General features: G+C 41.8%; 1 protein-coding gene across 2 annotated transcripts in view; it reads left to right on the forward strand.

Annotated features, from left to right (window-relative positions):
* Positions 1–16,739, forward strand: part of JAZF1 (JAZF zinc finger 1) — a 336,302-nt gene that overhangs the window by 66,313 nt on the left and 253,250 nt on the right. The window contains exon 1 of one of the 2 annotated variants that reach the window (XM_072783661.1): positions 6,806–6,842. The exons of the other annotated variant lie outside the window; for it this stretch is intronic. Coding sequence (XP_072639762.1) covers positions 6,821–6,842 — 22 coding nt within the window. The 5' untranslated portion in view covers positions 6,806–6,820. Of the gene's footprint in view, positions 1–6,805; positions 6,843–16,739 lie in introns of those variants that run through there. 2 annotated transcript variants of the gene reach the window in all.

Consider the following 16,739-nt stretch of genomic DNA (forward strand, 5'->3'; position numbering starts at 1 on the left):
AAATCTCAAAAATTCTTTGCTTTAAAAACTCTCTACTCATTTTGTAATGCTAGTTCACATGGCCCCTTCTTCTTTTTTTTTTAAGTTTGTTTATTTATTTATTTATTCATGAGAGATGCAGAGAGAAAGAGAGGCAGAAAAAGAAGCAGGCTCCATGCAGGGAGCTGGACGTGGGACTCGATCCCGGGTCTCCAGGATCAGGCCCTGGGCTGAAGGCAGCACTAAACTGCTGAGCCACTGGGACTGCCCCACATGGCCCCTTCTTTAATGAAATCTCCCCCTGGTTCCTCTCTCCTGTTTCCTTCTAACACTTGTCCTTCTGTGTTCTCACACCTATCACCTAATACTGCCATTAATTTTTTCAAGGTATTGTCTCCCTCACCAGACTTGTGAGCTCCTTAGGGACAGAACCCATCATCTCTGTATTCCCGGAACCTGAAACTGCCAGGAAATAAACTTCAAAAAATCACTAGGATAATGAGGTTGGTTGTGTTTCGTTGAGAGCACCCCATGCCCCGTTTGCCTGGCTGGTGCTTCTGTTTGTCTGGTCTGTATATTAACAAAATCAAGTTCAAACCTCGTTGGTCTTCTCTTAGTTAAGAATAGGCCTCTTTGGAATATTCTAGTTTTGAATTAACAGTCCAGCCTACCTATAGGCAGAAGATTACAAATTGCAGAGACATCAGTAGCACCAAACTCATAGTCAGTCTTGGTCTTCAGGGTTGTGTTCAGACTGGAAGCTGAGAGGTGTTTGTGTTCAGTCAGAGAGCAGAAATCTCCAGCCTGGCGGCATGCCCGTGTTTCCAGAAGGTAAAGGTAGCAGGTGGTTGCCAGGAGGTGAAAGCACTGGTGGAGCCTTGCCAGCCACAAGAAGGCTGCGAGCTGGGATAATGTTCTCCACGGTCTTGTCCACGGGCTCTTCAGTGACCATCTCTGTTCAAAGTCATTCCTGCTTGTCAAGATTTCCATTGTCTTTCTCTTCTACTTGTGGGGACTTGAGCTTTGGCCTGAAAGAGAAAAGAAGAGTAATAAATGGACTATTCAGGATCTGGGAAGCAAAGAGTTTTTAGAAGGAAAAAACTTTGCAAGAAACTTCTCTCCTTAGTGAAATACCTGAAAGGGCTCATGTTTACACCCAGATTTTAGAAGCTTCCTTCTCATTGTTCAGAATGTTTATTTCCTATATAATGATTCAGATATTTTCACTAGGCAGAGCTTCTTGTGCAGCTCTCATAAATCAGTTGAATGAGGAGTTCTTTCTTTTGCAAAACTTTGAGGGCTGGTAGGGTAGTAGAAAGCACAGTGTCTTCAAGGGACTAGGAAAACATGTCTGAACCCAGGATTGCCACTTACCTAGTGGTGTGAGCATAAGCAAGTTACGTCACCTCTTTTAGATGCATTTCCCGTAGAATGAGGTTATCAACACCTCCTGAGTTGTGAACATTACAAGAGGCGAATGAATGCTGGTGCCTAACGGGGTGTCTGGCCCAAAGTGCATTTTGGTAAATAGGATTTACAATTCCAATATGAATATAGATTTTTCTCTTGCTACTTGTCTGGTGTTGAGTGAGCACATGAGCATGCCCGAGGCAGAAGAAGACTGTATCTGTTCGTAACTGTGCCAGAATGCAGTGACCACTCCAAAGTGGCAGTCCTCACTAGCTGCTCTTCAGAGCCTCTCCATCACCTCAGGGAGTGAGCAGGTGGGTAAGGAGTCCTGGCTTTGCCGTTAGTTAGTCCCACAAGATTGCTGTCTATCTCCTTGGCCTTGAGTCTCTGTTTGTAAAATGAAGGTGTTGATCTTCTCCATGTCTAAAATGTTCCAGCCCTGTCTCCATAAAGCAATAGAAACGGGCAGCTCGTGGTTCTATCTACTACATTGTTTTTAGGGTAGCAGTTTACTGCATTGGACTCCATCCACGAACCTAGAAACTGCCCAGCAAGCTCTGACACTTCCCAACAGCCCCATACCGGAGGGTCATTCCCCTTTGTCTTCAGTTTGTATCTCAAGGCCACAGTCTTCTGGCTGGGCTCCGTTCCCCACAGTCTGCTCTCATCTTCTCCTGGGATCCACCTGGCTACAGACACTCACTTTTTTCCGGGGATGAGATCTGTTCCTCGTCATTCTTCTGACAACGGAAAGATTAATCTTTTCTAAGAGGAAGATCATCATCAGGCTTTTTTTCTAAAAAGTAACTTTTGTGCTTAGTAAACATTTTTATGAGCCTTCTGCTTTCTGTTTGGCGCTTACCAAACAGAGGTTGGCCTCCTCTGCTTTCTTCCCTGCCTCCCCATCTTATCTGACTGCACACCTTGAGGGGCCTATCCTTCATTCTTGCTTGAGATAGATGAACACAGCACTTTTTATGCCTAATGACCAGATGATTCGAGCTGGCAGTAATCAAGATTTGTGGCTGATTATCATTAAAGGGTAATTTCGTTGCTGTTCATAATTGGTCTTGCTTAAACTCACTATTGCATTTCTTTTGTCGTATGATTAAAAAAGACAAAAATGCTCTTGGCAATAAACTTTGGCAAACAGGCTTCCTACATTCAGTTCTTTTTCAGACCAACTTTACAAATTTCAAGTGTGCCTTTCTTAAAGTAATGATTTGCCTGCTTTATATTACATATTCAAAATAAAAGAGAATTGAAACAGTTCATCATGGAGATGAATATTACAAAAACAGCATCTGGTTTGAATAATGAATTTTTTTGTCCAAGTTGCGCTTCATTGAATGAAACTAATAAAACTGCCCTCAATTGTTGTATCATTGACTTCTCTGTCACTAGCATTTGGTTCTTTTCAGTTGCCCACTTGGAGGCCAGTAAGGTTTCTTTCAGAAAGTTTGTTCCTAGTGGTACTTGTTTTAAATAACTCTCAGACAGCCACTATTTCTGTCACCAGCTGGGTGGAGGTGATGATACACCAGGATCACAAAATCATAGGTTTGGGACATTTCAAGTATCTTCTCCACCAGTCAAGCTTTTGGAACAAGAGCAAAGTGGCAAAAAGGAGCTCTAGAGTTAGAATGATGAAAGATTAGATGTTGGCATAGCACCATGATTTCCATACAATTCATGGTTAGGTAGGCAGCTGTACCCAACTTGTTTCTACCTTGAATCCTAATGCTTGCAGAAATGTAGTGGTACCTGGTAATGATAATACTATGTGGAGGGTACAAAGCCACTATTGCTACTCTTACTGATAACACACAAGCATATAACATGCACAGAGACAAGCCTGGGAAGTCTCTGGAAAGCCAATACATTTTTTTAAAGATTTTATTTATTTATTCATGAAAGAGAGGCAGAGACACAGGTAGAGGAAGAAACAGGCTCCATGCAGGGAGCCTGATGTGGGACTCAATCCCTGAACTCCAGGATCACGCCCTGAGCTGAAGGCAGACACTCAACTGCTGAGCCACCCAGGCGTCCCAGCCAATACATTTTTTTTGCTACTAGGTTTTCTGATCCACGGGTATCAATGCTGAGTATATTTATAGAGCACTTTCAGATTCATCATTTGATTTGACTTTCAGAAAACCACTTTAAGATGGATAGGGTAGATCCTGTTATCCTTCTTTTACAAGTGAGGAACCTCCTCAAAGAAGTTCTGTGGCTGAGTCAAAACCTACAGCTGTCATATGGTAGGAAGAAATGATATTTTATAAAGGCCTAGTTTTACATTTTATCACAAAGCCTGTATGACATGTAAGGATAATCCTGTACTACACCTGCTTTTTAAAATTTTTAAAATTCAGTTTAATTAACATATAGTGTATTATTAGGTTCAGAGGTAATTTAGTGATTAATCAGTTGCATATAATACCCAGTGCTCATTACTTCATGTGCCCTCCTTAATGTCCATCCCCCAGTTACCCCATCCCCCACCCACTGCCCCTCTAGCAGCCCTCAGTTTGTTCCTTGTAGTTAAGTCTCTTAATGGTTTGTCTCCCTCACTGTACTACACATTCTACTTTAATAAAAAGCTGAATGAATGAGCGAATGAATGAACAAATGAAGAAACAAAATAAAATCCTAGCAAATAAAACACTAAAGAGAAATATCCTCAGGAGTCAGGTAGTAAAAACATGGAAGCAAAAAAGTATTTTTTCCTGTGTATTACTTCTTTGCCTGTATTTGGAGTTGGCAAGGATGCAGACAGGCTTGCAGTAGATTTGAAAGATATAATTGAATTTCATTGAATTGGCATTATTAGCTAAATAGAAAAGTAGGAGAATATTCTTTTACATAGGTAAATACTTTGTTACATGGATTGTTACCAAATATGAAACCAGTGGAGACAACCAATTTCCTACTTTCTTCAACCAGGTGTAGGTCCCTAGCAAGAGAGCCTTTGGGAAGCTGCTGGCAAAATCATGGTGGTTGTACCTCATGTCAAATAGATCTCAAGCATTCTCCCCACTCAGCTTTAGAAACAACAACGTATTACCAGTTGTGTTTCCATCTGTACTCTTTACAAGAATAAAGGGAAGACAGAAATTTGGGGTGGAACTGAAAGGCCCTGTGAGGCAAGGCTCATAGGTGAGGGAATGATCTCAGGTAGCTGTCTGGTAACCCTGTGGCCTGGCATGTGGGGGAACACCATCAAATATGAATCTTTCAGGATAGTGGGACAAAAACAAAAAGTACATCCCTTTCTCAACAGAATGCCACCTTTGAGAAATCCTGGAACCCTTGCTCTTAATTTTCTCTGAAGCTTTCCAATTATAGTTCCTTGTAGTTGGTTGTGCTTTCCTCTTGATCATGCTTTTTAAAATTCTAGCTCTTCAGGAGCCAAATGGATGTTTGCCTTTTTACTAATTAATGTGTGTAATATGCAAGAGTCCTTAAAAAGTATCTAGTATACTTTGTGATTTAACCTTTGTGGGCTTCATCTGAGGTTCTTTCCTGATGACACTTTGTTGGATCCTACTTGTAAAATTCACTTAGGACACTTAAGTTTCCAGACCTCAAACCCCTCTTTTGGGTTGGCCCATTCCTTCTTCACCTTTTGGCCCGGTTTGGCCATCAACAGATGATGCAAGGTAAGTACCCTCCCTCCCATGTTTCTCATGGCTGATTCCTAAGCAGGGCTTGGCAGAGACAGACTAATGAATGGAAAAGGTTCTGATTTAGTAGCTGATGGACAAGGTTTGGGTCCCAGTTCAGCCACTCGCTTGCTGTATTCTCTAGGACAAGTTGGTTAATTCGTACACACCTTGGTTTCCTTGTATGTAAAGTGAGTTAAGATCTATTTCATAGTGTTGTTGAGGATTGATTGAGATGGAATCGTTGGAAGTGCTTTACAACATATTTACTACTATTATTGCAGATGCTCTTTCAAGAAGAGTGGCTGATATACAAAGAAGGTGCTTAGATTATTATCAGATGAATCATGCAGGAAAGGTAGGATTTCAAGATTTGCCTGAATGAGGAAAGGAATAAGCCATTCCCTATCAAGGCACCTCGTGGGATGATCAGACCAATGAGCGGCTGAGTAAGTGCATGTTACAGGAACAAAGAGAACTGGCAAGAAAGAGGGAAGACATAGAACATGAGCTGGTTTGTTGATATCAGGGTGATGAGAGATGAGCTCCAAAACCAACAGTGCAGGCTCTCTTGTCACAAAATGTAAGAAAAAGGAGCATCATGGGCAGGCTCCTAGTTTGAAAGTAGGATGCTGGTGACCTTGGAGACTGAATGTATTTGGCATTGCTGGAAAGGTAAACATGAAGAGAGGTTGGAAAGTTAATCCAACCAAGAAATGAATTGGGCCCGGGTACAACTGTGTGCGCTAGGAGAAAAGCAAAGCTCAGAGCACAGTACCTGGCACAGAGTAAGTGCTGAGTAAATATTTGTCGAATTAGTAAAAGGGCACAATAAAGGTGGTATAGAGAACCAGTTGCAGAATTGAGGTGTAATCTCAGATTAACCTTCCCACTGCCTTCTGAAAAAGCCCTAAAGGAAGGAGTCCTTGCATCCCACCCGAGGGAGCCTCTATAGCCCAGGGAGGGCATTGTTTACCCTCTACAGAGCACATGGTTTGTTTTTTTGTTTTTGTTTTTTTTTCTCAGCCTAGTGAAGTGAGATGTGCTGGGGTAAGATGTGATATATAAGCCTTTAGTCTTATGTCTCTCTGTTTTAATTTGCAGGCCACTGTTCGCTAATAAATCATCCCTATGAAATTGTTTTAGTTCTATTTTAGGATCTGAAAAGTGGAGCTTTGTGTGCATCCTTTGACGGTAAACTTAGCATGTGTGTCCAGTGCTGGTAATGGTGACTTTGTATTCCTTCCTTTGAATCACTGTTGTAGTGGCATTTTGCTCTGATGGTGTCATAACCCCTGAGGTCATTCACGTCTGCCGTTCCTCCGTAGGGTTGCCTATGTTTTACTGAATCTTGTGTCTTGTCTTATTCCTGCTGGTCTGCCCTGGCAGCCTCTGGCTTCAACTCTACACTGGAATTTTTGGATTGAGAGGCTAGTCAAGCCCTAGATCCCCATATTCCTGGCTCCTTTGTGCTACACCTGACAAACCACATCTTCCAGTGAAGGTCTCATCAATCTGGAGTGAGGAGCACCGTGACTACAGGTATCCAGAACATTCTCTGCCCTCCACAGCTCTTTTCTTTCCTCTGGGTCATCTGGCACAAAGAGGACCACTATTCTTGGTTGCATTCTCGGCAGGTGACTCGGCTCGACTCCACTACAGTCTAACATAGTCTGTTAAATTAGACTGTGTAGTGTGTCTGTGGCTTTTAAAATATACAGAAGCGCTTCAAGAGACCGGTTGAAGAACTCAGCACATGAGGAGATATGCCTCAAGAGGCCTCACTCAGTAAGAGCTGGAAGCGTACTCTCCTGGGAGGGAGGTTTGTGGTTTCGTTGGTATTTAAGGGACAGATAAAAAAGCACACCTGTAAGACTGGGAGATTTAGGTGACAGATTAATTTGATGTTTGTAGCTTGAGTCATTTGGAATTGCTTCAGTTTAGATGCTTCTGCCGCAGTTAGAGATTTGTAGTCTCCTTTCCTGAGACAAAACAACTGGGGTATAATTTAAATGACTTTGCTAAACCCGAAACCCTATAACCCTCAGATTTCTCCAGTCCCAGTCTGTGCTAGCCCACTAGACCACTGGGCCTCTGCGGAAAATGGAAGTGCAAACATGTGTACTTGTATTTCCTGGGTTCGGGATAATTTTGTATCTCCTGCTCACATGGAGTACAGTATTTCATAATGGTATGTATAGTGTTCTGAGCTGAAAGAAGTATTTATATGGAGCCTCTCAGAGGTATGCCTGGTATGAAAACCATAAGTGATTTGCCTCACTGGTTTGTTTAAAATTTTCAAGCATAATGCTGAACTAACATGGATTTTATTCACTGGCTCTCTTTACAGTGGAGAGAAAATGACCATGTGGTAAATGAAATAAATATACTGGACTTGATCCTCATAGCAAGAGAGGCCTGTAATGTTTATGTTAAAAGGTGATCCTCTGTTCCTTCTGCTTGGCAGAGGGCCTGGATGTATAATGAGGTATTAACATGTGTCAGATCTTGTTTCTCCCTAGAAACTGGTGTTGTCTTATAACACTTGGGTTCTATTTATTGAAATGATGACACACTGCCATGGGTGCACCGATGCATACCTAGCCAGGTGCAAGTCTCCGTGAGAGGCTGATAAAGGGAGTGGCCATTGGAACATTAAGTCCAGATTTCCTGACTTGTGTGTGATGAAAATTTCAAATCCAGTGTGGAGTCAAAAGCAAGTGAGAAAAAAAAAATCATTGCTCTTTGGAAGAAAAACATGTCATGTCAGCAATATTAGAGGATTTCTGTGTGCTGATATAGATTCATTCATTTTCTCTAGTTTCACTATAATAAATAAAGTATTTCATATGCTGAAGTAGACTCTAAGACACCATCCAAGTGAAGATTATTCTTGATACCTGCTGAAAACCTCCACATATGCTTGGATTGGATCCTAGCAGAATGGATCATAGGCTTGCCTGTGTGTCCTTAAACATGTCCTTAAAACAATACTTCTGATTCTTCTTGGGAATGCATTGTTTGCCCTGGAAGAGAGTCCAGATGCAAAATAATTTGATTTTTTGTTTTGTGTCTAATGAAGAAGAAAAAGCCAAGCTTGATGAGGATGAGATAGTATTGTCAACTAATTAGTCACTTACATAAAGTGAGAAATGAAAGCTTTTTCTCTAGAAACTTGTTTAATTCTTTTTGGTTGAAACTATCTTCATCCTGCTTCTTAGGTAATGCAGTCTCAACATGATGAGAGGAGAGGAGCAAGTCAGGCTTGGTATGTTCCTGACAAGCAAAATCTTACAATTAAGCTGATTAAGTATTTAATTGGTCAGCTTTGAGGATAGGGTCTTTAATGGGATATAATTTTATAAGTTGCTTCTTTCTAAAAGGGGCTGGAGAGAAGATGATGGAAATCCTTTTCTAAAAGTCAAAGATGGAATGTGATGGAACTGCTTTACTTCATCTCTGTGCATTCCCTAACTGGAGCAGGCATTGTTGCTGGGCTCAGGTGTCCCAGAATGCAGTTTTACTCGCTTGAAAACCCTCACACGTTCAGCTCAATTAGATTAATTGCCTTCCTCACCAGAATTCACAATGCTTTGCAGTTTAGCTGCAGTAACTGTTAGTTCTGCAAGTAGAAGTTACTATTACTGGCCTCTAACAGGCCATGGTTTCTTTAGAACTCATGTAGAGGAATTTTTAACAGCCATTCTACCCAAGACAGAGTAGAGGTTAGTAAATCTGTCCTCAAGCTGAGTTTTCTACTGGCTGTGAAACATCTGCATGGAGAAGAGAGGTCTAACTCTGTATCATTTCTGTGTGGCGCCACCATGAGTAATTAAGTAATTCCAGGGGTGTTATAATGAAACATGCTATTGTCTGTATCTCCTAGAGTTCATAGAGTATGTTCTATATTCTTGATTTCCTGATGGAGACCACTGAGCTGAACCCAGACTTTTGTCCATTGAGAATTTACACAGAAACTTACCATGGGTGAAATCTGATTATATCATCAAGGCCAAGCAAAAGTCAAGGACAGAGTCCTGTCCCCTTGAGTTGTGTTCAGCAGTATTTCTGACACAACAGAGGGGGATTGGGCACTCTTAGTTTTTTTCCTCCTATTCCCCAAGGGAAGGCAAAAATCCCAGCCTATAAGATCATCATTTGTAGGGTTAGACATTGAGTGGATTTCTGAACCGAATTCTTTCCAGAATCCTAGCATTGTGGGAATTCTCAGTTACTAATCTCTGTCCTTGAAATAGATAAGTAAAAAGGGAGTTGGGGAAGCATTGTTCAAGCATGCCTAATTCAGGTCATTCTGATAGGATTGGGGTGTGTCTTCAACATAACAGTGATGATAATAACACCATTTACTTAGTTATCAAAGGGTCAAATTATTTTTTTAAGATTTCATTTATTTTTGAGAGAGAGAGCACGAATGGTGGGAGGGACAGAGGGAGAAGCAAACTCCCCACTGAGCAGGGAGCCTGATGCAGGGCTCGATCCCAGGACTCAGATAATGAACTGAGCTGAAGGTTGATACTTAACCAACTGAGTCACCCAGGCACCTGTTAAAGTGTCAGATTATTTAGTAGTTAGTTTGACATGCTTTAGTTCATGTGTTCCTCACATAACCCTGATGGAGGTGAGGATAGGAACCCTTTAATACTGCTTATTTATTCAAAAATATTTATTCAGTGCCTACTATGTGCCAGGCTCTGTTTTAGGTATTGAGGATACAATTAGGAGCAAAACAATAAAACAAATTCCCACTTTTGTGGAACTTCTATCCTCACTGTAGGGAGACCAAAAAATAAAGGAAGTTATGTTGGGCAATGGAAGTGCTATGGAGAAAGGTAAGACAGGACAGGGGGTTAGGGCATGTGTGGAGGCAGGGGGAGCTTTGTCACCAGACTTATATAGCCTGGTTGGGAAATCACTTTGGTGAGAAGACATTGAGGTAATGGCCTGAAGGAGATAAGAAGGTAGGGAGGGAGATCTGCAGGAAGGCCAGGGGGGTTGGAGTGAATGAAGAAGAAGGAAGTGGGAGACGAGGTGGGGGTGTGCACATGTGGGCCAGCGCAAGGATTCTGGCATTTTGTCTGTGGGAGATGGAGAGCCTTTGGGAGTTTGGGCAAGAGAATGACATGATGGACAGACACTTTAATAGCATTATTCCAGCTACTGGGTTCAGAATAGATTGGAGGGGACAAGGGTGGATGCAGGAGACTGACTGGGGAGGCGGGTGGCCGTTGCCATAACAGAACAAAGGTACTGGTTCTGGACTAGGATGGTAGCTTTGAAGGTGGTGTGGAGTGGTAAGGTTCTGGGTATATTTTAGAGGTAGAGTCAAAAGGTTTGGGTTTAAGGCATGAGACAAAGAAAGAAGTCAAGGATGACTCCAGGGTTTTTGACCTGAGCAACTAGAAGGACTTGGTTACCATTAATGTTGAGAGGGTGACTAGGAAATAGGTTGAGGGCTAGAGAGGCAGATGATGACCTTCATTTGGGCCATGCTATTGCATTTGCAATGCCCATGAGTCCTCTAAATGATTACCTCCAGTGGGCAGTTATTGATACTCCAGTCTGGAATTCAGGGGAAAGGTTGGAACTAAAGATAGACATTTAGGAATAGTTGGGGGTATAGGTGGAACTGAAACCACAGGGTGAACAGAGCTCCTCGGAGGTGAGACTCAACAGAATGGAGAAGAGGTCAGGGGTCGAATCCCAGATACTGGGACAGTAAGGAGCCAAGACTCTGGCTGAACCAGTAATGGAGACGGAGAAGGAGCAGCCAGGGAAGTGGGAGGAAAGCAAGAGGGGACCAGCTGGAAGCCAAGCCAGAGTGTTGCAAGGAGGAGGGATGATCATCCCCTGTCAGAGTTACTGCAGGTCAGATCTGATTCCATCTATCAGTCATAAACGGAGACCACAATAAATGACTCACCAGGGGCCATGGTGGGGAGACAGCTGGGCTAGGGCTCAAAGTCAAGTCCAGTTTCTTTCTGCCAGGAGAGGCCTCTGGCTGTACCTGACCTTTGTGTGCTTATTTGAGGTCATCATGCACTTGGTGTGTTGTATTGTCAACCCTGCACTAGTCCTGCACAGTTCTTTCGGCGCTGTAACCCAGGCTTAATATGAATATTCTGTTCTCTCAAATCTTTTATATAAATATGGAATGGATGTTCATTGTAGGAAGATTGGAAAAACAGATAAGCAAAAGGAAAAAAAAAGTTAATATAATTAATAATAATTGCACCACTCAGAAGTGACCATACTCACAAATTGGTGTATGTCCTTCTGTGCTTTTTTCCAGCCATAGATTGTGGACATACATGTTCTTTTCAAAGGATTGATTCTGTGCTAAATATATTACCTTTTTTAGAAGCTTTTAGAAACCCATAGTCTGTCATGAGTATCCATCATGGTATACATATTGTGTAGTTGTTTTATATCTTTTTTTAGTATCGTGGGGTGCTTGAGTGGCTCAGTCAGTTAAGTGTCTGCCTTTGGCTCAGTCATGATCCCAAGGTCCTGGGATGGAGCCCCGTGTCATGCTCTCCGCTCAGTGGAGAGTCTGCTTCTCCCTTTCCTTCTGTGATCTCTCCGGCTCTCTGTCAAATAAATTAATTAATTTAATTTTATATATATTTTGTGCCTAGATATCTATTATAGTTTGCCAGGGCTGTGGTGTTAAGATATGATCTAGATGTGATCTAGAGATCACCTATAGGAATTATTCAACCCAGATATGGGAAATGATGATCATGGGAATGCTCAGTGAGCCCTACCATGTGTTAGGCACTGCTACCAACCATTTTATTTGTAATGTGTCACTTATTTCTGACAACAGTCCTCTGAGGGGGAGATACTTTTATCTCTGTTACTGTAGTTGAGACACCAAGTGCGAGACCCTTGGTCATGGTTGGGATGCAGCAAGGATTGGAGCTGAGATGGGCTTGGGCCCAGTCCATCCAGCTCTAGGGCCTACAGCATTCTGCACTATCCATCTCTCATCCCTCACTGCATTTTCATATTTGACCCCCTGCTCAGCTAGGCCATTAGCTGCCTGCCTCTCTATTGACTTCTCAGGGGAGCTGTGTAGGCAGGAGGGTTGGAGGAAGCACCTGCTGGAAGTGGGTTTGGTGACACCCGCTTCCCACCCAGAGTGGCACCACTGCCCACCCCAGTCACTGAGATATGTCTGCTGAGGTGCTGTTTGTCCATCTGTGGTTCATAAGACAGCATGTAGTAAATTAGGATTTTATCCCTTGAGGTTTACTATGCTAAAAAGTTCTATGTCTTGCAGCATCCCTAGTCTGTTGATTCCCTTAGGCCTTAAAAAAAAAGTGACATTTCATCTCATTAGTTAAATATGTGTTTGGTTTTTTTGCAGATTGTCAAATATACCAGGCACACACTTTGAGCGGGCTTGAACTTAAATTATGTCAATATCTTCTGTGATTTCTTTTTCAAACCTTCTTGTGCATCTCAATTTTGTTAGATATCCTTGTGGTGAAATAAACATAATATATAACATGTAATCTATGTAAATAAGTAATGCATAGGGTATGGATGGCATATAACCCTGTGTCTGTGATACAGATGTGATTCATATAGCATATAGCAGTAGTTAAAATGTTGACAAGCTGCAGTGGCAGGCATATCAGATTAATTGTGTTTGAAATCACAGTTCTGGTATTATTTGCAAAATTAATGTGGTACAGTGAGAATAAAAGGGGAACTCCTGTATTTCCAGTACCCCTGTTGTTACTTGCAAAATTGGGGGACTTGATTGTTCAGTTCATTAAGTCATTAAACATCACACTTCAAAGCAATACTGAAAATGCAAAATTTCATACAGATTACTTCAGTATTATTCTCTTTTTAGGTGCTCAGAATCTCTAAGGAACTACTACCACCAACTCTTATGGGTTCAGTTCATCCATTCCAGTTTTTCACCCAGCAGAGAACACAGTGCTTCCACACAGATGCCCCATACATACCTGCTTATTGGTGTACCTCTGATCACTTTGCACAAACTTGGTCTAGTTATTCTCGTAATTCTTCACTTCCAGGCAGACCTTTGCTTTTCAGAATATTGGCAGGATATTTTAAAAGGAGTCATGTTTGTGATGATCTTGTGACCCTGTTTTCTTTTCCATTCTCCTACTCCCTTAGGTTTGTGACCAGAGTGGTCAGAGAATAAAGGCACCTCTGTGGTGGATTTTTTTCTCTCTCTTTTTTTCTCTGTGGCAGATTAAGCTAAATTGAGCTCTTTGCTAGGAAACTAGTCATGCTGCTTATAGAACCTAACATGCCATCCCTAAAATATGGGCCAATAAATGAAAGTAAACTTGCAGAGTCATCCTTTGCATTTGGGTACTGAATGAGACCTAACTTCAATGCCTCTGAATGTTCATAAACCAGAAACCTCCTCATTCAGTAAGAAATATATCTTGCTAGTTACATGTACATGAGTTCCACTTTGACAATCAATAGTTTCAGAAAGAAAACATTTTTAATGTGGATTTGTAGAGTTTACTTTACAGAAGTTTTCAGCGAGCCCAAGATGCTAATCTAAAACCCAGAGTTCATGTAGGGATTGTAGTTTATAGCAGTGCTCTCATGTGTTGTTTTATAAGTCCTGGTTTATAGTTTATTTTGAACTTGATTTATGAACAGAAGTATTAACTCTCAGTTACTAATGCTGATGGGCTTCTCCACTCATCCTCTCTTTAGAACTTGACTTTCTCCCTTTTAGTAAATTGGGAGTATGGAACATACTGTCTATTTCTCTTCCTTCCAACATTGGATTTCAGACTAATTAACAGAATGAAGCAAACATCTTTCAAAAACTTGACTTTAAGTACTTGGATATATATCATCAGAACTATTAAAAAGAACAGGATGTTTAGTGTGCTTCTCCTCCCTTAGGGAGCACAGAAACTTCTCTTGGCTGTTCCCAATATTAAGGCCGGCCAAGTAGAGTTCTAAGCACCAAAATCTTGGAGACTAAAAAGCCGAGTCTCTTTGTAGGAAAGTGAAGACCCCTTTCTTATTCATCAGTTCTGTTTTTGTCACTGGGTGGCTTTTGAAAATATGTTAAAAAGCTGTTCCATCTTGTATACTCCCTCTCCCCCATTTTGGTACGATTCCAAAGCTTAGAAAATTTAACCTTTCTAAACTGGAATTTATTAGCTGTAAAAAATGCTTTTTAGTCTTGCTGAGGTTGTGAATAGACAGTGAAAATTACATAGAACTTTTTTCAGTCAGTCCAAATACAGGTTTTCTTTTTTTAAGTCCCAAATCTTTTAGCATTGAAATTTGGGTGTGAAGGTGTGTTGGCTGAATATAGGATAAAAACAAGATATTGGGGGCACCTGGGTGGCTCAGTCAGTTAAGCATCCAACTCTTGGTTTTAGCTCAGGTCCTGGTCTCATGGGTCATGGGATTGAGCCCTGCATTGGGCTCCATGCCCAGTGGGGAATCTGCGTGAGATTCTCTCTCTCTCTCTTCCTCTGCCCCTCCCCATGCTCATGAATGTATGCTCTCTCTCTCTCTCAAATAAATAAATCTTTAGGAAAAAAGAAATAAGACATTGGACATTGGACATTTGGATAAAGTATATAGTGTACTTTTTGAATAGGAGAATTTCAGTTCCATCAATGCAGATAATTCCCATGTTATTCTAAGTCGTGTTGGCCAACATGTCAGCAGTAACCAAATCAGGGGAAAGTGGGGCTAGCAGCCCTCAGTTCTGGTCCTAACTTTGCCCTATTGCTTATTAGGAAAAGTTAGAGTGGTTCATGGCTGCTTACCATGGCCAAGACAGACAGAGCAAGAGTGAGATGGAGAGAGAGAGTCAGAGATTGGACATTTAGTTAAGAACATTTAGCTCTGGTTTGTGAACAATATCAAGAAAGGAATCTGGGCATGACTAGGGGATTTTCCTTTATGGACCTTCCAGAAGCACTGGGAACAGTAAGTGCTGCCCTCAGAGTTTCCTGATGATTAGGTGAAGTACTGTGTGGTATGCTTAGCATGATGGTGCTGGACGGGACGTAAATATGTAGTGTTAGCTTTTGCCAGGATCATCATCATTTTTTTACCATCAAATGCTATATCGTGAATCCTGGCATTTCCTTATCCAGTGGGACATAGTGTGAAGCATTCCCACGTTCAAAGGAACTAGAATCTAGGTAGAATCTAGGTATGCTAAAAAAAAAAAAAAAAAAAAAAAAAAAAAAAAAAAAAAAAAAGAATCTAGGTATGCTTTAGTTAAAAGGGATCTTGAAATAAAAAGTGAACTCTGTTTTGTTACAAAATGGAATTTACATTCTACTAGAGAGATTATGGTTAGTGGAATTCATTTATTAATGTCAGTTGGTAATTCCCGAGAACCTTTTACAGGGCCGACATGTAGCTAAGTGCTCAACATAGGAAAATGAAGAAGATAGATCTGGTCCCACACTCAGGGAGCTTAGATTTGCCTGGCACTAAAGGTAGTAAAGAGGCAGTTGCAATTGCTGAGTAATTGCAAGGTACAGCATCCTCTGGTGCCTAATGGGCGCATTTAACTCAGTCTCAGAAAGTCAGGGAAAGCTTGCTGGACCTTTGGCTTTGACCTGAAGGAGGAAGCAGGAGAGAGGAGGAGGGTGGAATAGTCTAGCACAGAGGCAAGCTGAGCTTTGGCCTACAGCTGAGAGAGCACAGTACATTGGAGGAATTAAAGGACCTCAGTAAGGCTGGAGTGTAAGGTCAGGGGCAGGGAGAGGTAGGAGAGGAGGGAGCACAGGAGTTTGGGAGCCTTTCTAAGGAGAGGGGAAGGTAAATACCTGTAAGTAGAGCCGTGCCACATTTAGGGTTGCATTTCAGAAAGATCATTTTGGCCACCCTGTGGAGGCTGGGTTGAAGGGAGGCAAACTGGAGGCAGAGAGACCAGTCAGAAGGTGTTTGAGTGCCTAGGTGAGAGGTTGATGAGAGCTTGAGCCAGGAGGGTGATGAATGATGAACACAGTAACCTCCAGGGTATCATCTGCCCTACATAGCATTTACTGTGCAGGCGTTGTTCTGAGTGCTCATATATATATTAACTCATTTCATCCTCCCAACTATCTTTGGGGGTGTGTACTATGAATATATAAAATATTTTATTCTATTGGGCAGATAGAAAACTGAGGGCCAGGAACTTGCCCAGTCACATAATTGTAAATAGCAAGAGACTGTTCTTGATTGGATTGGAGACACATTGGGAGGAAGAATGAATAGGGCTTGATGATCCTGACATGAAGATTGAGGGTGAACAAAAGTGATGCCTGGTCTCTGGCCTGGGCATTCAGGTAGATGGTGATGGCCTTGACTAAAATGGGGAATATACGATAGAGCAAACTTGTGATTGGAAATAATGAGAGATCATGTGGATTGTGACTTTCCAGTAGAATCCAAGCATAGCTTTGAGCAACAGCATCACACTGGTGGGAACTGACACTGTAGGAGCATATAAACTTGCCCAAAGGGAGAATCTGTGCACTCAGAAGAGCAGAGCCAACAGCTGAAAACCAGGAAGAAGAGGAAGGATACTGAGGAAGATGGCAGAGCTGAAGGGTGAAATGGTGGAGCATATGCACGAAGCTGAGGATAAATGGGGTTTCAGGACGGGTTGATGGATTCTCAGTGTACTGCACTCTG

The sequence above is a fragment of the Canis lupus genome, chromosome 18 (assembly GCF_048164855.1).
Source record: "Canis lupus baileyi chromosome 18, mCanLup2.hap1, whole genome shotgun sequence".
Classification (NCBI taxonomy): Eukaryota; Metazoa; Chordata; class Mammalia; order Carnivora; family Canidae; genus Canis; species Canis lupus.